Below are 22,651 nucleotides of genomic sequence, written 5' to 3' on the forward strand. Positions count from 1 at the left end.
AGTTTCTTACCTGCTGCCCAGCCCTTGGAATGTAATCCCCACAGCTGTAGACTAGATGCTTGGTCAAAGGATCCGTGGACTGTAATGTATGCACCTGTGAAGCTGCTCACAGGTTTGTAGTGGAATACAAAAACCTACAAAAAATACAAAAAAAAAACAAACAAAAAAAGGGCCTTGGGAAATGTTTGGAGTGTCCCCCAGATCGGGGGGGGCACGTGAATTAATGTTTATGTTTGCCCCAAAAGAGTTGTAGTGGAATACAGAGCAAAGTCACCCTTAGGTCGCTGATTCAATTCCGGCTTGGCGGAGTTAGCGTTCCTTAAAATAGTTGTAGAGCTGTTGAGTTGGGAGTGGCTTAGCAGTCACATGATGTTCATAAGACTCAATAAAACCCCAGCCAGTTGGGTTTGGTGAATCCACGATGGGGCAGGTGGTTGTGAGCCTGGTGGATGAACTGGAAATGTGTCGTGTGATTGTTAAACCTTTGCTAATAAACCAACTAGTTCTTAATAGCAATGTGTTGCGATGAATTCTTAAGCAAAGAACCCACGAAGCAAATACATTACAGTGGACAAAGCCGCCCAAGGTATCTTTTGATCCAGAGGAATCTCTTCCAACAAGAGCCAGTGAGTCTTGGCCTACTTGGCTGTGTCTCAATCACCTCGGGACTGGTGTCGGCCACTGCAGAGCCCTCATGTAGATGTGGGGATCCCGCCAAACTGGTACTGCCGACTTTGACTGCTGAGAGGCACCTCAAACAACAGAGCATCTCCAAAATGCCCTCTACTACCACAGCCGTGCAGACCTAAAGATCTGAGGGACTTCAACTCTCGAGCCAGAGCCTGTGTGGAACAGTGGAGAGGGAAGGTGTAGAGGCACGACGTGATGATGACCCAGCTCACAGGGTCTGTAGGCTGGGTCACTTTCCTGGATATGACCCGAGGAGCACTGCAGCATGAGGCTATGCTTCACCAGTTGCTGAGCTAATCAGCCTTCTGCAGTAGGACCAGCTGCCTGCTATAGCCTTGTTGGCCATACTTTGTTCGTGTCTATCAAAATCACCAGGCTTCTCCTAGGCGGTTGCAGAAGACATCACCTGAATTTCCCCGTCTGCACTGTACAGCTGAATCAAGCAGGACACCAATTGCCATGGTCAACCAATAAATCATCTTTCCCGTGGATGCCATGCTCAAAAAGAGAGAGCTCTGGAATTTGCAGCAATGGCTGCCTTCCCTCGTGTCCAGGACAATATAGACTGCATGTAGCCACCAAGGCACCAGAATACTAGCCAGCAGCTTTCGTCAACAGGAAGAGCTCTCACGCAATTAATATCCAGCTGGTGTGTGATCACCGCAGGAGGATCATGGACCTGTGCCAGTTTCACGGGCAGCCTTCATCCTGTGACATGTCCATCCTCCCACTATTCCATCTGACCAGGAAGGGAAGAGGATGGTTGCTTATTTAAGAGAGGGACAAGTGCTACCTCCTTCACACATGGCTTATGACACCCATGCCCAGCCGCAGCTCGGTTACAGTCAGAACTATAGGAACATCATTGAGCAGACTATTGCGCTATTGAAGCACGTGCCTGGATCTCATAAGAACATAAGAACATAAGAATTAGGAGTAGGCCATCTAGCCCCTTGAGCCTGCTCCGCCATTCAACAAGATCATGGCTCACTGGGGCTCCCTGCAATATGCCCCACACAAAGTCTGTTGCATCATTATACTCTGCGGCATGTTACACAGCATGGCAATAGAGAGAGAATTGCAGTTGGAAGAGTCAGAGCAATAGGAACAGTCATTGGCCGACGCGCAAGAACTAGGTAAAGGCAGCGGAGACACAGGAGGACTGGCACAAGGTATTGTAGCCAAAAGAGCCCAATGATCCCAATAAGTTATAAAACAGAGCTTCCAGTGACTTGCTGATTCCTCGCCCTTGAAAAGTTGCATAAAGACCCTCTGCGGTAACAGTCCTTGTTATCCCCTTCACCGCTCCCTTTGTCCTGCATTAAAGAACATTGAAACTAAACGTGGGACTAAATTGGGCAGCCCTTTCAGAGCCAGCACAGGTACAATGGGCTGAATGGCCTCCTTCTCTGCTGCAAGATTCTATGATTCATTCAGCCAATCTTTACACGAATGGCATACTTACAATATGGACCCAGAAGCTGCTATGAAAAGGCACTGTCGACCAAAGTACCAGATATAATAAAGGTAATTAATTTAACGCCAAGCACAATAATTGCTTTGAGTTCGATTAACATAATGGATAGAAGAATTAGAGATGAGTTGAGGGGAAATTTCTTCACCCAGAGGGGGGTGGGGGGTCTGGAACTCACTGCCTGAAAGGGTGGTAGAGGCAGAAACCCTCACCACAATTAAAAAGTACTTGGATGTGCACCTGAAGTGCCGTAACCTACAGGGTTACAGACCCGAGAGCTGAGAAGTGGGATTAGGCTGGGTAGCTCTTTGTCGACCGGCGCAGACACGATGGGCCGAATGGCCTCCTTCTGTGCCGTAAATGTCTGTGATTCTATGTTTCTGTGATCACTCACCCAGAAGATTTGATAACACTACTATTCCTACAGGGTGCTCTGTTGATTATGTTGGGATTGCTGAGATGCTCATGAAGTATGACTTAGACTCATAGAATCATACAGCGCAGGAGACCGTTCGGCCCATCGTGCCCGTGCCAGCTCTTTGAAAGTCCCGCTCCCCGCCTCATTCCTCACAGGCGTGCAAATGTTACCTTTTCAAGTGTAAATGCAGTTTCCTTTTGAAGGTTTCTAAACTGCACCTGACAGAAGGGGCAGCTGTGGTTCAGTGGGTCACAATCTTGAACCCACAACCTTCGGACTCAGCTACAAGTCCCACTCCAGAGACTTGAGCACAAAAATCTAGGGTAGTTCACCTGGTGCCCTGGCCAATATTTACCCCTTAAAAAACAGATTGCCAATGGGACCTTGCTATGCAGTTTCCTACATTACAACAGTGACTACACTTCAAAAGTGGCTGTCAAGTGCTTTGGCACGCCCTAAAGTTGTGCTTTATAAATGCGAGTTTTTCATTTTTTTAAAAGGCATAAAGCACATCTTCAATTGTGTGGACCTTTTAAATGCCTGCCTGCAGGTCCTCCCGAGGTCTTGTCGCACTATCGAGTTTCACTGGTGTGCTGGAGACTTGACAGACAGCATGCTCCTGGGATCACCAAGTTGTCTCTCTCCACTCCCCCGTCTTAATACGTTAATGAAATCATTCATTTCCAGCAGGAGTTTTAGACCCCGGTCACAGGTCTGACTCAAATCGAGTGGAACTGTAACTGAGCAGGGATCCAGCAGAGCTCCGATCCACCAGATATTCGGTCAGCTTCCCTATCACTACCGCCTGTTAATGAAAATCGCCCCATTTGGGTGCATATCAGGCAAGTTTCATGCTGAGGGAGGGACATTTATTGCAAATGATCTAGTGGCTGGTTACAATGCCGGGCTGGGAGAAGCTGGAAATATCTTTGGATGATCAGATAAACAGATAAATATCTTTGGATGATCATGGTTAACCAGGGATGATTGCCACTCCTTCGAGCGCCCAGATAGATTTACCTGTTTGTAGTTGAACCGATGGATGCTTTACAGGTTTTCACAATGGTCTGATGAGAATAGAAGAATCTTTTAGAAACAGGAAGACCCAGCAGTTTTGCGCATTTTTTGAACAATCTCAACCTCATCCTTTCCTCACAACTGTCAGCCAACCCCAAGCTGTGTAACCCTGTGCGTGTAGCAATCTGTTAATATCAGGAACGGTGACTTTGTTGTAAGAACTAAAAACAGAAAATGCTGCAAATACTCAGCCGGTCAGGAGAGAGAAACGAAGGTGACGTGTCAAATCGCTGACCTTTCATCAGAACTGAAACTTTCATTCTGTTTCTCCACGGATGTTGTCCTGACCGGCTGAATATTTCCAGCATTTTTCCACTTTGATTTCACAATTCCCGCATCCGCAGTATTTTGCTTTTGTAGTATTGTTACAAGTACTGCTAGCTCCCAATATCTCACCTACATCCTTGAATTGGAGTGAGGTGTTGGAGTGATGCATACAGAAGGAGCTGTACTATTGTGCAAGATGGTCCGGGTGTCACCGGGTTCCACGAGCACGTACTTAGCTGCAAGCTAAATGTTAAAGATTGGTGGCCGAAAAGATCCACTAAAAACGGAGCATCACATGAACCCTCTTGTCACATAATATACAATAAGTCAAGGATGAGGAAAAGCTATTGTGATCTTTGAATCTCCTTCATTAACCATATCAGCCATGGCTCAGTGGGGAGCACCCTTGCCTTTGAGTCCGAAGGTTGTGGGTTCAAGTCCCACTCCAGAGACTTGAGCACAAAAATCCAGGCTGACACTCCACTGCAGTACTGAAGGAGTGCCGCACTGTCGGAGGGGCAGTACTGAGGGAGTGCTGCACTGTCGGAGGGGCAGTACTGAGGGAGCGCTGCACTGTCAGAGGGGCAGTACTGAGAGAGCGCCGCACTGTTGTAGGGGCAGTACTGAGGGAGCGCTGCACTGTCGGGGAGGCAGGCAGTACTGAGGGAGTACTGCACTGTCGGAGGGGCAGTACTGAGGGAGCGCTGCACTGTTGGGGGGGCGGTACTGAGGAAGTGCCGCACTGTCGGAGGGGCAGTACTGAGGAAGTACTGCACTGTCGGAGGGGCAGTACTGAGGGAGTGCCGCACTGTCGGAGAGGCAGTACTGAGGGAGTGCCGCACTGTCGGAGCGGCAGTACTGAGGGAGCGCTGCACTGTCGGGGAGGCGGTACTGAGGAAGTGCTGCACTGTCGGAGGGGCAGTACTGAGGAAGTGCCGCACTGTCAGAGGGGCAGTACTGAGGGAGCGCCGCACTGTCGGCGGGGCGGTACTGAGGGAGTGCCGCACTGTCGGCGGGGCAGTACTGAGGGAGCGCAGCACCGTTGGAGGGGTGATACTGAGGGAACACTGCCCTGTTGTAGGTGCCGTCTTTCGCATGAGACATTAAACCGAAGCCCCGTCTACTCTCTCAGGTGGATGTTAAAGATCCCATGGTGCTATGTTGAAGAAGAGCAGGGGAGTTCTCCCCGGTGTCCTGGGGCCAATATTTATCCCTCAATCAACATCACTAAAACAGGTTATCGGGTCATTATCACATTTCTGTGTGTGGGAGCTTGCTGTGCCCAAATTGGCTAACGCGTTTCCTACATTCCTACAGTGGCTACACTTCAAAAAGTACTTCATTGGCTGTAAAGTGCTTTGGGACGTCCGGTGGTCGTGAAAGGCACTTTAGAAATGCAAGTGCTTTTAGGGTACGTATTCTATCCAAGGACCCCCAAATCATGGAAATCTGCCTCGCTTCACACCTCCTTCCGCCTACAATACACAGGCTTTTAAAACCCAGGCTCAGCATTACCCAATCACTTGATTGATTTATCTTGTCGTATTTCCTTTCTGTAAGCATGATGGTGTCCTGAACCTTCACTGGGTTTCTGGATGTATACACAATCTTCATAAAATGAATTGTACTTTTGCTGGCACCGAAGTCCCCTTCTGTCACTGTTTGCTTAGTAATGCAGAGTGACCAAGTGTGACATCAAACTATGGCACTGAATGATATGTACATAATGGGCTTAGTAATCATTCAGGCTGTTCTGTGAGCTGGCACCGGATCAGCTTGTTCAGAATGTGCAGTCGGAGATGTTTATCAAAAGGAAATGCCAGGAGGAAGTGCCACTGTGGGGACATTAAAGGAAGATGATTAAATGAAGGAATCGATTTTCCTTTCGTTTAATTAGGGGAATGTACGCAAAAATAATAGTCGCCGTCACAAAAATTGCTTAGCTCACCCGTTATGAGCGACGAGTTGTTTTTCTCAATTGGGAGCAAGTGCCAGGATTATGAGTGTCCGGCACTGCAATGCTTTGTGCTTTAGCTATTCCGTTTCCTAACAGCTAGGTGGGTATGTACTCCACCCGGCATGGTACTGAACCATACAGAGCAGGAGCGTTCCAGTTTGAACTGGCAGTCTGCAGTGAGTTAGCTTAGCTCTGTCGGCAGAGATATGATGGGCTGAATGGCCTCCTTCTGTGCTGTAAGTTTCTCTGATTCCCTGTATCTTCCCACTCGAGAGGGGGAAAATCTTCCAGGGTTCCTGCTCCTGATGACAATTCCTGCATAAAATGAGGCCATAGCCTGAAAATTAGTTGCCAAAATCCACAAACACATTCATGTGTCATACTGCTCTCTGTTATTTTAACAAAAGTGTCAACCAATTGATTTTAAATGGGTTAATGCCTCTGCTAAAATAGCAGGCAGAGGAGTATCATATGAATGCATTCAGCGTTCATCTGCTAATATCAGCAACAGTAATATCGAGGTTTTTGTGTGGGTTTCCATGCATGATCTAGTGATCGGAATGGTGCCTTGGTGTGGGGACAATCGCAAAAAACGAGAAGCTCTTTTGAGGATGTCTAGATACCGGACAGGAGAACAATTGGGAACTGGGCGCGTTAGAACATTCAGATCATTCAGAATGTACGGAGCATGCGGAGGGGGATGTGGGGTGAGGGGGCGGAGGGGAGCGTGGGGGTGGGAATGGAATGTGCTTTGTTGCTCTCTCGACTGTTTCCGTGCCCCCCACCATTTCTGTTTGAAGATTAACCTTTTGTTGAGCTACCCAGGGAATATATAGCAAGCTAGTAGTTTAATCAAAAAGAAAAACTGGTCGTTGGGCAGAATTTTGAGTGCCTTCCCAATTGGCGTGGGATGTTGCTAGTGCTGTGCACCAGAGCATGACAGCACACATTTCTCACCCACGAGCTCAGCTGGGCCATTGCAAGCGGGGGGAGGCAGAGAGGTGAGTCAACATAGAGTAACATTTATCATCCAGTTTATCTTACAACCTGATGCTGTGGAGAAAGACCATCATAGCCTGTGACTGTAAAAGGTTTGAAACTTCCTTGTACCAGCGCACGCCAAAGGCGTTAATGCTGCATGGCACCCTGCCACCCTTCGGCTCAGTGACAATTGATTTTTGAAATACTACCACCAGATTCCTTGACAATATTTCCTGCAACAATAAACAGGCTCGAAAATATTAAAGGAAGTTTCGGTTGTCTTGGATGAGATTTTTTTTTCAGCGGGAAGGAAACCTTTGGCCTTTCATCCTGACCAAACTCTGATACTGATTTCAATGAATGTAAAGAGTCTGTTTATTCTGCTACCTTAGATGATAGGTCTTCAAGAACCATCCATGCTGACTACCACCTATTATTAATTTGATTTGCCATCTCCCTATACGGCCCTGGTTAAATGCCCTTTCTTCAAATTAAAGATAGAAGACAAGGGTTCAGAGACAGATGGGATGAAAGTCGTCTCCTCAGGTTGTCAAAGATCCTAAGTGAAATGAGAACAGGCAGCTTTAACCAAGCTCCCAGTGGGAGTTCGCTTCAGAAATCTGCCCCCACAATTCATAGCAATAAAAAGCCCACTGGCCTGAGAAGGGCAAGATTCTGTGAACTGGATTTTTTGCAAGCTTGATGGAGGTTTTAACCCTTTTGTGTGTGAATAAATCACAAAACACCATCTTTAGGATAGCATAATTATCGACTTATGCCAATGAAAAAGTGCAGCCTTTTGAATCACTTGAAAAAAATTGGTTAAATATGAGAGTGCTGCTTTTCAGGTTATTAATGAGTATTATCAGATGAGTGGCTGTGCTGCATGGTCAAAGCCAGTATTGGGAGGCCGGAACCATTTTCGGGTTCAGGCCTAATTTGAATCCAGGCAGGTGCTCCATTGCAGCCCGCGGGGGTTGAGAGCGGGTGGGAACTTGGCCACTACCTACTCTGAGCCAGCCACCCGGTCAGGCCTTGGGGGGTGCTGACTCTGGAAGTGGGCCCTGCTCCACCTAGCCTCACAAAAATAAAAGAATAGAAAGGTTTGGGGTCCTTTTGTGGAGCAGCCACCAATGGTCCCTTCACCGACTGGTACAGATGGGAAGGGCATTAAAGGCCGTGGACATCCAAAGGGTGGCCCTCATTTTCAGCTGCAGGTCACCTCCTTTTAAGGGCAAGACATGGACAGGTGGCGTTTGAAAATCGCCCCCATGCAGTTCAGGATTACAAATTGATCCTTCCAGCCCAAAAAACGGATAGCAGACAAAGGGACCAAAAGGGGAAGAATTTCTATGCTTGCTACATAGAATTACATAGAATTTACCAGACAAAAACAGGCCAATTGGCCCACCTGGTCTATGGTGGTGTTTATTCTGCACATGAGCCTCCTCCAACCTTACGGCATCTAACCCTATCAGTATGTCCTTCTGTTCCTTTCTCCCTCATGCGTTTATCTAACTCCCCCTTAAATGCATCTATGCTATTCGCCTCTACCACTCCAAGTTCTACATTCACACCACTCTCTGGGTAAAGACGGTTCTTCTGAATTCCTTAATGGATTTATTAGTGACTATCTTATCCTTATGACCCCCTAGTTTTGAACAGCCCACAAGTGGAAATATCTTCTCTACATCTACCCTCAAACTCCTTCATAATTTTAAAGGCCCATATTAGGTCACCTCTCAGCCTTCTTGTTTTTAGAGAAAAGAGACCCAGCTTGTTTAGCCTTTCCTGATAGTTCTAACCTCTCAGTTCTGGTATCATCCCTATGTCTGTTTGCACCTTCTCCAGTGCCTCTATATCTTGTTGTAATATGGAGATCAGAACAAGTGTGGTCTAACCAAGGTTCTATATAAGTTTCATATAACTTCTCAGCTTTTGAACTCTATTCCTCTAGAAATGAACCCATGCTTTATTTGCATTTTTATAGCTTTGTTAACCTGCGTACTTTTAATGATTTGTGAATTTGTGTCCTGCCAGATCCCTCTGCTCCTCTACCCCATTTAGACTCTTATTTTTCAAGGAGTATGAGGCCTAATTATTCCTCCTACCTAAATGCACCACCTCGCACTCAGAAACATAGGAACAGGAGGAGGCCCTCGAGCCTGTTCCGCCATTCAATGAGATCATGCCTGATCTGCGACCTAACTCCATATACCCACCTTTGCCCCATATCCCTTAATACCTTTGGTTAACAAAAAGCTATCAAGCTCTGACTTAAAATGAACAATTGATCGAGCATCAGTTGCCGTTTGCGGAAGAGAGTTCCAAATCTCTATCACCCTTTGTGTGTAGAAGTGCTTCGTAATTTCACTCCTGAAAGGTCTGGCTCGAATTTTTAGACTGTGCCCCCTAGCCCTAGACTCCCCAACCAGAGGGAATAATTTAAAATACTTTCTCTCTATCTACCCTATCTGTTCCCCTTAATATTTTGAAAACTTCGATCAGCTTTCCCCATAACCTGCTAAATTCTAGGAAATGCAACCCTAATTGGTGTAATCTCTCTTTGTAACTTAATCCTTGAAATTATTTATATTGAAATTAATTTGTCATTTACGCACCCATTCTCCAATGTTATTAAAGTCTTGATGCTGTGTGTAATAACATCATAAATGTGTTCAAAACAAACACTTTACAATGCCATTGCATTGACTAAAGTATTTAATCCCTCAGGATGTCCTTTCCTTGCTCCTGTGCAGTGAGATGTGTCCAGGTCAGCACTATGTTTATCTCTTTCAATGATGTGTGCAATATCACAATAGTTTGCACAATCAAAAAATGGTCCCAGGATAACTGCCTGACAGAAGAAGGAACTTATGTAGCACATCTCTAGGCACTTCGCAACCAATGAAATGCAGTGACGGTTGTTATGTAGGGAATCATGGCAGCCAATTTGTACACAGAAAGATTCCACAAGCAGAAAATGAGATGATTAATCTGTTTTTGATGTATATTAAGGGATGAATATTGGCTGGGAATCGATAAGAATCCCCATCTCTTTGAATAGTGCCATGAGATCTTTCACATCCAGCTGAACAGGTGTCTCGGTTTAGTGTTTAAGCCGAAATAGTCCACTTCCGACAATGCAGTGCTGGAATTTCAGTCTAGATTATGTACCTAGAGTGGGTCTTGAACCCACACCTTACTAACTCAAGCAGGAATACAACCAACTTACCCAATCTGACACTCGATTTATAATCATCCAAACACTTCCATTATTCATTCATGTCCAGTGCCAACTATAGATGATAATCCCATGATCTCAGTAGAACAGAAAATTGTAAGTATTTTACGTCATATTTTGCAGAGAAATTGGAGACCATTGTAAATGACTCCACCTGATTGGTAAATAGTTTTGAATTGTTTATACAGTTGTCACAATGATGTGGAAGCAATAATTCTGCTGTCCCTCATCATCATGGCGGGTTCATGTTGGTACTTTTCTGCTCGTTCACAGTGACAGTGGTCTCTTCATCCCCTCTCCCCCCCTCCCCGTCACCTTATTCATGCTCTCTCTGTTCTTCCTTCTTTAACTTCACTTACCTTTCAAGCTAGCACTGTTCCCCACGCCCTCAATCCCATTTAGCTCATGTTCCTTCCACTATCTGATGCTGCTGTTCTGGGGATCAAAACTCTGAAATGTGCTCTGGAATAGGAAGTTCCGATCTTGCTGATCTTTGTCTGCATACACGGAATATTGGACACTGCTTGAAATGCCGACTGTCAAATACGGACAGTTGCCGTGTATGGTTCCAAACAATTTTGAGGTACTAAATGACTCCTATCTGGAACTGAGCTGAGATTTATGCATGAAGACTTGTAATTATTGTTTTCAATGTTTATAATGTAACATTTCTTTACACCAGATTTTGCCTTAACTCTCTCACTCCATTTGAATACATGATTTTAGCAACAATCATCGCCAATTGCATTGTTTTAGCACTGGAGCAACATTTACCTGATGATGACAAGACTCCCATGTCGGAACGACTGGTGAGTAATGTTTTTTCTCGCACTGTATCTTTTATTCTGTATGTGTATCTTATTCACTCACTAAAAGTTACCGGATGTTGGAGGTGAGCAGCAGGAAGTGGAGATAAAGCCTGAATTTCTGCTTCTGATAACTATCCCACAAGCTGTGACTGGAGAGTGCATGGGTGTGAATGTTGGGTGGAGGATAGGATCAGGTGTGCCTATTCCTATTGTCAAATAACCTGCTGATGCATAGCGTTTAGGCTCACTCCAACATGGCTATGTGGGTGAGGTACTGAAGGGATGCTGACATCCATGGACCCCGGTGCGATTTGGCATCCAGGAGAAGGAAGACATTTTGAAAAAATTCGATGTGAAAGTGTTTTTTGCTTCCTCTCCTGAGAGCACCGATGTGCTGGGGTATGAGATAAGATGTGATAGAGGTGAGATTGTTCATTGGAAGTTTCTCTGAATGTGGACGACACTGGCAAGGCCACATTTACTGTCCATCTGCCGTAAACTGAATGGCTTGCATGGTTACTTCAGAGCGTATTGAGTCAACTATGTAGAGTCATATGTAGGCCAGGCTGAGTAGAGATGGCAGGATCCCTTTCCTGAAGGACATTCTTTTTTACAACAATCTGGTAGGTTTCATGGTCACATTACCAGAGATATTGAATTAAATGTTATAACTTGCTCGTCCAGTACCATAACCACTACACCACCATAATCATATACCAGATTCCTGTGGATTTTCATTTGCCGCTTCAACAAACGGAAAGAAGATGCTTACAGATTCGCACTTGGTTTATATAAATAGTGGGAATTAGTTGAATCATGTTCCAGTGGTGGTGTGGTCTTGTTCATCATCGTCATCATCATCGTCATCATCATCATCATCATCATCATCATCATAGGCAGACCCTCGAAGCGAGGGTGACTTGCTTCCACGCCAAAAAGGGATGAGTTCACAGTTGTTTCAGTGAAGGACCTAATATTCCGGATCCCGAACTACATCCTGAAGGGTGGAAGATGCCTGTGCACACCAGCCACCACACAGGCTTGACAGAGCCAGGTCTTGGTCCAGTGGCAAGGGTTAACCAGGACTAACTGGAGACCAGCTCTGCTGCACAGACCCAGTGCGCTCACATATCGCACAGCGTGGGCTGGGCCCGTGCTGCCCCTGGGCCCCTGGCCCCGAACTCGCACCTCCCCTGGGCCCCGATCACGTCCCTCCACAGTCTCTCGCCGCTCCTGCTGTACCTGCCCACGCTCCAATCACCGACCTGGACCTTGATGGCGTCACTCTTCGCTGCCGTCGCCTTCCTGCACCAGCTCCCTGAAGTGGCCTCCGCGCTGCTCCCAGGCCTCCGCACCTTTTATAGAAACATAGAAACATAGAAAATAGGTGCAGGAGTAGGCCATTCGGCCCTTCGAACCTGCACCGCCATTCAATGAGTTCATGGCTGAACATGCAACTTCAGTACCCCATTCCTGCTTTCTCGCCATACCCCTTGATCCCCCGAGTAGTAAGGACTACATCTAACTCCTTTTTGAATATATTTAGTGAATTGGCCTCAACTACTTTCTGTGGTAGAGAATTCCACAGGTTCACCACTCTCTGGGTGAAGAAGTTTCTCCTCATCTCGGTCCTAAATGGCTTACCCCTTATCCTTAGACTGTGACTCCTGGTTCTGGACTTCCCCAACATCGGGAACATTCTTCCAGCATCTAACCTGTCTAACCCCGTCAGAATTTTAAACGTTTTATGGCCCCGACCTGGCACTGGTCAGGGCCTCCACACCGCTCTTGTTCAAAGAGCGACTAGCATTTTTCCAATAGTCAAAGCAAATTAACTAGCAAGTATCTGCCTTTGAAAACATTTAGGGGTCAAAATTGGTTATGGCCGTTTTTGAGGCGGTGTCACATTAGGTGCAGGCTCAAATTGCTAAATTCAGTTGTAACTCCCAACGATGAGAGAGCAGCGCTAAAAAGTGGTGTTGTGCACTCATCCTCGCCACCAACGGGACGGGAGCTCAGGAGGCCGACTGAATTTCGCCCTGGAAGGCTGTCAGCATGCTAGGTGAAAAAACGGGAAGGGAAAAAAAATCTCAAACTTCCCCGACCCACACACACACACTTCCCCACTATTACAACAAATGAAAAGAAAATGAAATCAATAAAGAAAAAAACTTACCTTGATCTCTGGGCGAATAAACCCGAGCGCTTTTCCCAGGCAGTATGGACGCCTTGCTGTTGGGTGTCCGTACAAACCAAATATCGTGGGAGCGGCGCCAAGGGGGCATTGCATGCTGGATGACATCACCAGGTGGGTGGCATTAGATGGTGCAGCATTACCGCTTGGCACCTCTACCAAAGAGTCTACCGAATTTCTGCTGAGCTGTGGACGCCGCTTAACACCGAAGGTAGGCCTTTGCTGCCCGTTAGCTGTCTGGCATGGGTGTTAGCGGTTAAGAAAGCAAATGGCATGTTGGCCTTCATAGCAAGGGGATTTGAGTACAGGGGCAGGGAGGTGTTGCTACAGTTGTACAGGGCATTGGTGAGGCCACACCTGGAGTATTGTGTACAGTTTTGGTCTCCTAACCTGAGGAAGGACATTCTTGCTATTGAGGGAGTGCAGCGAAGGTTCACCAGACTGATTCCCGGGATGGCGGGACTGACCTATCAAGAAAGACTGGATCAACTGGGCTTGTATTCACTGGAGTTCAGAAGAATGAGAGGGGACCTCATAGAAACATATAAAATTCTGACGGGGTTAGACAGGTTAGATGCAGGAAGAATGTTCCCAATGTTGGGGAAGTCCAGAACCAGGGGTCACAGTCTAAGGATAAGGGGTAAGCCATTTAGGACCGAGATGCGGAGGAACTTCTTCACCCAGAGAGTGGTGAACCTGTGGAATTCTCTACCACAGAAAGTTGTTGAGGCCAATTCACTAAATATATTCAAAAAGGAGTTAGATGAGGTCCTTACTGCTAGGGGGATCAAGGGGTATGGCGAGAAAGCAGGAATGGGGTACTGAAGTTGAATGTTCAGCCATGAACTCATTGAATGGCGGTGCAGGCTAGAAGGGCCGAATGGCCTACTCCTGCACCTATTTTCTATGTTTCTATGTTTCTAACCGCTGGCATTATAAAGGGAATTTCAATCGCTTAGATTCAATAGAAATTCAGATGACTACAGATACCTCCTTTCAAGTTTTGCGTTCTCTACCGCCCACCCAAGAACAGTAAAAATGTTATCACCGAGATATCGGCACTGTTTTCCTCGCTCAGCCTCTGCACCGAGCGACTTCCCATCCTCGGTGAGTTAAACCTCCATCTCAATTCATCACCCTCGCTCTCCTGAGTTCACTACTCTCCTGTCATCCGAAAACATGGAGTCAGTTTTCACATGTACGCTGACGGCACCCAGCTCCATCGCACCGCCACTTCTCTCAACCTCTCCACGGCCTCTAAATTGTCAGGCCGCTTGCCCAACATCCAGTACTGGATGAGCAGAAATTTTCTCCAATTAAATAGTGGGAAGACCGAAGCCACTGGGGGAGAAATGCGGTCGGGCCTCTGTCGCGGCGTTGTCCCGGGCAGGGCGGTACATTTTTGTGCCGGCAAATGGTTTGTGCCTGCCTCTGCAAAATTCAGCAGCTGGGCCCGGAGTTTGGAGTGCACCACCACAGGAAGTGTTCCACGCCTGCTTTAGGGCACTAGGTCGGGTTGGAGTGCCCTAACCGAGGCTTCCGTGGAGAAAAAAGACCCTGAAAAAAAACCCACCAGAAACACTCCCAATTCATTACTGATGCGACCCCAACATAAATTGCAAAAAGAAAGACATTCACACTTACCTAGGGTAGACATTTCTTCAATCACTTCGGCCGGTACAGCTTGAAATGCCAGCTTTCACAGGCGTTCCCACTGGGACGCGCTACGAGGCACTACGGAGCGGGCGCGATCCAACTTTCGAGCCGGTGTGCAACACCACTCCCGCGTGGTACTGCACCACACCTCCACAAACCCGGCACCGAATGCCGCCCCTCCGGGGTTTCTAAGTAGGGCAGCAGAATTCAGAAAATCCAGCCCATTGTCTTTGGTTCCTGCCACAAACACCATTCCCGAGCTAGCTACTCCATCCCTCGCCCTAGCTTCTGTCTGAGGCAGAGCCAGACTGTTTGCAACCTTGGTGTCATATTTGTCGCTGAAATGAGCTTCCAATCACATATCCACGGCATAACTAAAACCACCTATTTCCACCTCTGTGACATCACCCATCACCGCCTCTACCTCAGCTGATCTGTTGCTGAAACCCTCATCCGTGCCTTTGTTATTCCCGGGATGGCAGGACTGACATATGAGGAGAGACTGGAACAACTGGGCCTTTATACATTGGAGTTTAGAAGGATGAGACGGGATCTCATAGAAACATATAAGATTCTGACGGGACGTGACAGGTCAGATGCGGGTAGAATGTTCCCGATGTTGGGGAAGTCCAGAACCAGGGAACGCAGTCTTAGGATAAGGGGTGGGCCAGTTAGGACTGAGATGAGAAACTTCTTCACTCAGAGAGTTGTGAACCTGTGGAATTCCCTGCCGCAGAGAGTTGTTGATGTCAGTTCATTGGATATATTCAAGAGGGAGTTAGATATGGCCCTTACGGCTAAAGGGATCAAGGGGTATAGAGAGAAAGCAGGAAAGGGGTACTGAGGGAATGATCAGCCATGATCTTATTGAATGGTGGTGCAGGCTCGAAGGGCCAAATGGCCTACTCCTGCACCTATTTTTCTATGTTTCTATGTTTCTATCAATTGCCGTTTGCAGAAGAGAGTTCCAAACCTCTACCACCCTTTGTGTGTAGAAGTGTTTCCTCATTTCACTCCTGAAAGGTCTGGCTCTAATTTTTAGTCCTAGACTCCCCAACCAGCGGGAATTGTTTCTCTCTATTACCCTATCTGTTCCCCTTAATATCCTGAAAATTTCGATCAGATCGCTCCTTAACCTTCAAAATTATAGGGAATACAATCCTAATTCGTGTAATCTCTCCTCGTAACTTAACCCTTGGATATCATTCTGATTCACATTAGAGAAGTGGTTAGAAGCTAAGCTCACCTCAGGATTTAAATATTACAGCATCTTTCATATGATCTTGTCTGAAGCCCTTGATTGGACTTTGTTTACAGTTAGCCGAATAACAGGCATGGGGAATCCACCATCATGAAGAAGGGTTTCCAAGCTAAACGGCTAAGAAATTCACATATTTCTGCTTGCTTAATATGGAGTGCACACAACTTACCTGCCCAAATCCAAAGAGTTTAGCTGCAGCTTGGCAAGAACCCCCAAGTGTTTGCCAGTTGCTGCTGGGATTTAACCATGTAGCTTACCGGCACACAGCACTAGTACATTAGTACATAGTACATAGCACTAGTCCAGCCTGGACCCACTCTAACCATAAGCACATCAGCTTTCAAGGTTAACTGTGGCCGAACATGAAAAACCCCAGCTTACAATGGCAGCTCCACCCCTCCGTGTCTCATTAATGAGCCAGACTGGCTTGTCGTTCGCCAATAGTGCCCTGTTCTGCAAAATTGCTTGATTCAGGTATTGGATTATAGAATTTGCCGTGTAACATTGACACTTCAAGTCTTCCATGTCAGATTTGTCCTCTTTCTTTTCACCTTAAAGAACAATGTTGGAACACATTGCTGTCTAAGCATCTCCTTGAAAAAGGGACATCTTCATTATCATCTGTCTGGCCAACATTCTACGTCCTGCAGGTGAAGACAATTGTTGTAATACTCAACTCCCTCAATATCTCTAAAAGGAGATGAGGCAGATTGCCCAATCTATAAGACCTGATTTTCAAACTTTTCTCAGATTCAACTCTTCAATAAAGTTGAGGTGCACTTTGAGACAATATAAGAACGCTTTATTAGGATTGTGATATGTGCAACGCCTGATTTAAAAGTGCTTGATGTTGTCACTGGATGCAAACTGGAATATTACATTGCCTAACCTTTATGAAAATGATGAAAAGAATGCAACTTGTATTTATAGCTTTATCGCATCTCTCCGAAAGGTCATTAGAGTTTCACATGGTGAGTTACTTTGATGTAGTGTGACTATTGTCGTATAAGCAAGTAAGGCAGCAATTTTACATAAGGCAAGGTTAACAATAAGATGATTAATATTAGTCTGTTTTTGGTGATGGATGGGGGAGAAAGGTTTGACAGGACAGCAAGAAAGCTCCCTGCTCCTTGATGAATACTGCCATTGCTTCTTTAGTATCTGCTATGGGCTGAAAGGAGCTTAGTTCAAGACAAATCCAAAGGACAGAAAATGCAAGTGCTTCTTCAGTACTGCAGTGGGGTGTGGGCCTAGATTATACGCTGAAATGGAATGGGGCTTGAACCCTCAACTTAAGAGACAAGAGTGCTCCTATCCGAGCCAAACTAACATCATTTGTAAGTTCAAAAAAGATATTAACCAAGAATATACTGAGAAAAGGTTAGTAGTAACTGCTCTTTTTCTCTCCTTTGTTTCAGGATGACACTGAACCATATTTCATTGGAATCTTTTGCTTTGAGGCAGGAATTAAAATAATCGCTCTAGGATTCGCTTTTCACAAAGGTTCTTATTTAAGGAATGGCTGGAACATCATGGATTTTGTTGTGGTTCTGACTGGGTGAGTCACGGGAACATTGTCTTATAATATTTGTGGTTGTTGGACTGGAATTGTTTTGCGGCGGACGGTGTGTGTGATTGTACGCTGTAAACACATGGAGTTCACCAACAGAGAGAATATAGTGGGGTCAACTGGAAGTGAACTCACAGATTAAATTGTACTTGAGGGAAAAGCATTCTACTGACTGCTTAAATAATCCTAAATGCTACAAAGGGAGATAATTAGAGACTGACTGGTGTTTCTCAGTTCTTCCTTTCTTCCTGTATTTTTTGTCTTCAGACTGGTCAGAGGCAGATGATCAGCCATTTTGTGCAGAATCTGCGTTATAATGACATTACGAGGTTGGATAGAGGATGGTAGGAGGCATCTAACAAAGAGCTAGAAAGCATGGAACGGGATCAGACAAAGACAGTGATCCAGGATGTTTACCATTTACCAATATTTAGGTTCAAGTCCCAAATCAGTGCAATGCCTTTTGCCTTTTGCCGTTTACCCAAGGGAGTTCCTGGGAGGAGCAGGAAGAATCACTTTCAGCGTGAATTATTTATTCACTTGTAGTTCACGCATAAATTATGTTAATTAACGCCAACTTGTTGAGATTTATTTATCTTTTACTGAGAGGCTGAGCTCCAGCGTCTAGGCCAGTATTTGGTGAGACAGGATGTCAGCGGGGTGGCTGTTGTCATCCAACATGAATGGTGTGTTGTCGTTCCTGAATGCTTATTGATCTGGGATTTGTTTTCTAAATCAGAGCTAACCATGCTGTGAGGTAGTTGATGGTCTTACATAAGAACATAAGAATTAGGAACAGGAGTAGGCCATCTAGCCCCTCGAGCCTGCTCCGCCATTCAACAAGATCATGGCTGATCTGGCCGTGGACTCAGCTCCACTTACCCGCCCGCTCCCCGTAACCCTTAATTCCCTTATTGGTTAAAAATCTATCTATCTGTGACTTGAATACATTCAATGAGCTAGCCTCAACTGCTTCCTTGGGCAGATAATTCCACAGATTCACAACCCTCTGGGAGAAGAAATTCCTTCTCAACTCGGTTTGAAATTGGCTCCCCCGTATTTTGAGGCTGTGCCCCCTAGTTCTAGTCTCCCCGACCAGTGGAAACAACCTCTCTGCCTCTATCTTGTCTATCCCTTTTAATTATTTTAAATGTTTCTATAAGATCACCCCTCATCCTTCTGAACTCCAACGAGTAAAGACCCAGTCTACTCAATCTATCATCATAAGGTAACCCCCTCATCTCCGGAATCAGCCGAGTGAATCGTCTCTGTACCCCTTCCAAAGCCAGTATATCCTTCCTTAAGTCAGGTGACTTGAACTGCTTTCATTCCCGGACTACTGAGGAGAGGTTTATCATTACCAATGGTAGGTAGAAATTCACAAAGAGGGGAAGGAGGGGCACATCAGCATTCAAAATTCCAGCGATCTACCTGCTCGCTACATTCACTTTGGGTATTTGGGGGAGATACTAATCAACCTTGGTCTCCTTCCTGGACTAGTTTTGATCACCTAGATGGGGCCGTCAGGAATTTCCCAGATTTCTTTCCCCAAATTGGCCTGGGTTTTTCACCTTTTTATTGCCTCTCCCAGGAGATCTAGTTGGGTGGGGAGTGTATATATTGTGGTGCACGATGTGCTGAAGTTGCGTGGGACAGGCTGGATGGACAAGAGGGTCTTTACCTGCCCATCATTGATCGTACGCTGGTAAAGGTAGCGTGCTCTGGACAGGAGAAAGCAGTTTTTCAATGAAACAGTCATGGTTGCAACTTTCAATTACAGACTGAATATAATCTGTGTAAATGTTTAGGAGTAAATGCTTTATCACAATCCTTTATGGACCAGCAATAACTCTGTGATTTAAGCTTTGATAAAATGTAAACTCACTCATTATTGCAGTAATGTGACTTAACTGCGTATAAAATGCAATGTATGCTGAAATCACGTTAAGATCGAAATTGTTGTCTAGTTAATTCAAGTTTTTTTAAAGTTGGGATCATACGAACATAAAAATTAGGAGCAGGAGTAGGCCATTCGGCCCCTCGAGCCTGCTCCACCATTCAGTAAGATCATGGCTGATCATTGACCTCAACTCCACTTTCCCGTCCGATCCCCAGATCCCTCGATTCCCCTAGGATCCAAAAATCTATTGATCTCAGCCTTGAATATACTCAAAGACTGAGCCCCCACAGCCCTCTGGGGCAGAGAATTCCAAAGATTCACCACCCTCTGAGTGAAGAAATTCCTCCTCATCTCAGTCCTAAATGGCCGACCCCTTATCCTGAGACTGTGACCCCTGGTTCTAGACTCCCCAGCCCCGGGGAGAAACACCCTCCCTGTATCTACCCTGTCAAGCCCTGTAAGAATGTTGTATGTTTCAATGAGATCACCTCTCATTCTTCTAAACTCCAGAGAGTATTGACCCTATTGGCTCAATCTCAATTAAGGTTAGAGAAAATTTAAATAAAGGAGGTATACGCAATCAGTTATGGAATGATTTTAAAAAAGGAAGTCAAAGTGCACAATAGATAAATAGGCAAAAGGTAAAATGAGGGTTTAAAAAGTTAAAACCTTCACTGCTCTTTCAGATATCATCTTTAACATTGACATAAAAATAATTTTGTGGTAAACTGAGGCAAGGCCACTAAAACAGCAGCGGGTGTAAAGGATTGTGTGGCCACCTACAATATTTACTTGCTTTTTGCCTTTTATTCCTACTTTTTTTCAATTAGACCATAACAGGTGGTATTTAATCTGTTGTTGATATCTGTCTTGATACAGTTTGTATGTGAGTTTTATTTGGAAGCTGAGACCAGCACAATAATGGCGAGTTCGTCACTGACATGTGCCTCACTTAGCTTTTGGGTTTTTGTTTTCTGTGGGGATTTGAAATGCATTTGGTCAATAGAGCAGCGGAATAGAATTAGTTGAGTTAGTCCCTGTGAGCGTGTTCACCCTACTACTACTGAAACATAGAAACATAGAAAATAGGTGCAGGAGTAGGCCATTCGGCCCTTCGAGCCTGCACCGCCATTCAAGAACATTCTTGCTGTTGGGGCAGTGCAGCGAAGGTTCACCAGACTGATTCCCGGGATGGCTGGACTGTCATATGAGGAGAGACTGGATCGACTGGGTTTTTATTCACTGGAGTTTAGAAGGATGAGAGGGGATCTCATAGAAACATTTAAAATTCTGACGGGACTGGACAGGTTAGATGCGGGAAGAATGTTCCCGATGTTGGGGAAGTCCAGAACCAGGGGACATAGTCTAAGGATAAGGGGTAAGCCATTTAGGACTGAGATGAGGAGAAACTTCTTCGCTCAGAGAGTTGTGAACCTGTGGAATTCCCTGCCGCAGAGAGTTGTTGATGCCAGTTCATTGAATATATTCAAGAGGGAGTTAGATATGGCCCTTACGGCTAAAGGGATCAAGGGGTATGGAGAGAAAGCAGGAAAGGGGTACTGAGGTGAATGATCAGCCATGATCTTATTGAATGGCGGTGCAGGCTCGAAGGGCCGAATGGCCTACTCCTGCACCTATTTTCTATGATTCTATGCTTCTATGTTTCAATAAGATCATGGCTGATCATTCACCTCAGTACCCCTTTTCTGCTTTCTCTCCATACCCCTTGATCCCTTTAGCCATAAGGGCCATATCTAACTCCCTCTTAATTATATCTAACGAACTGGCCTCAACAACTCTCTGCGATAGAGAATTCCACAGGTTAACAACTCACTGAGTGAAGAAGTTTCTCCTCATCTCGGTCCTAAATGGCTTACCCCTTATCCTTGGACTGTGTCCCCTGGTTCTGGACTTCCCCAAAATCGGGAACATTCTTCCTGCATCTAACCTGTTGAGTCCCGTCAGAATTTTATATGTTTCTATGAGATCACCTCTCATCCTTCTAAACTCCAGTGAATACAGGCCCAGTCAATCCAGTCTCTCCTCATTTGTCAGTCCTGCCATCCCGGGAATCAGCCTGGTGAACGTTTGCTGCACTCCCTCAATAGCAAGAACATCCTTCCTAAGATTAGAAGACCAAAACTGAACACAATATTCCAGATGAGGCCTCACCAAGGCCCTGTACAACTGCAGTAAGACCTCCCTGCTCCGATACTCAAATTCCCTAGCTATGAAGGCCAACATACCATTTGCCTTCTTCACTGCCTGCTGTACCTGCATGCCAACTTTCAATGACTGATGTACCATGACACCCAGGTCTCATTGCACCTCCCCTTTTCCTAATATGCCGCCATTCAGATAATATTCTGCCTTTGTGTGTTTGCCACCAAAGTGGATAACCTCACATTTATCCACATTATACTGCATCTGCCATGCATTTGCCCATTCACCTAACCTGTCCAAATCACCCTGCAGCCTCTTAGCATCCTCCTCACAGCTCACACCGCCACCCAGCTTAGTGTCATCTGTAAACTTGGAGATATTACACTCAATTCCTTCATCTAAATCATTGATGTATATTGTATACTGGCATCTTTATGATCTGTATCATCATCATCATCATAGGCGGTCCCTCGAAGCGAGGATGACTTGCTTCCTCGCCAAAAAGGGATGAGTTCACAGGTGTTTCAGTGAAGGACCTAATATTCCGGATCCCGAAGTACATCCTGAAGGGTGGAAGATGCCTGTGGGTGGATTCTTTTAACGTGGGGTGACCGTTGCACACCAGCCACCACACGGGCTTGACAGAGCGAGGTCTTGGTCCAGTGGCAAGGGTTAACCAGGACGACTGGAGACCAGCTCTGCTGCACGGACCTAGTGCGCGCACACATATCGCACAGTGTGGGCTGGGCCCGTGCTGCCCCTGGGCCCTCGCCTCTGCTGGGCCCCAGATTCACACCTCTCTTGGGCCCCGGTCACTTCCCTCTATGGACTCTTGCTGCTCCTTCGCCCCTCCTGCTGTGCCTGCCCGCACTGCAATCAGCGACCTGGCTTCGTAGCCGTCGCCCTCCTGCAGCAGCACGCACTGCTCCCTGCAGTGGTATACCGCCACACGCTGCTCCCTGCAGTGGTATACCGCCCCACGCTGCTCCC

The 22,651-nt window shown here is 46.1% G+C and overlaps 1 protein-coding gene across 1 annotated transcript in view; it reads left to right on the forward strand.

The window, feature by feature from the left end:
• The window catches only part of LOC139238010 (voltage-dependent P/Q-type calcium channel subunit alpha-1A-like), a 587,825-nt gene that overhangs the window by 56,665 nt on the left and 508,509 nt on the right, over window positions 1-22,651 (forward strand). The window contains 2 exon segments of the mRNA XM_070867408.1: window positions 10,812-10,917; window positions 17,447-17,586. Coding sequence (XP_070723509.1) covers window positions 10,812-10,917; window positions 17,447-17,586 — 246 coding nt within the window.

This window comes from Pristiophorus japonicus, chromosome 24 (assembly GCF_044704955.1).
Source record: "Pristiophorus japonicus isolate sPriJap1 chromosome 24, sPriJap1.hap1, whole genome shotgun sequence".
NCBI lineage: Eukaryota > Metazoa > Chordata > Chondrichthyes > Pristiophoridae > Pristiophorus > Pristiophorus japonicus.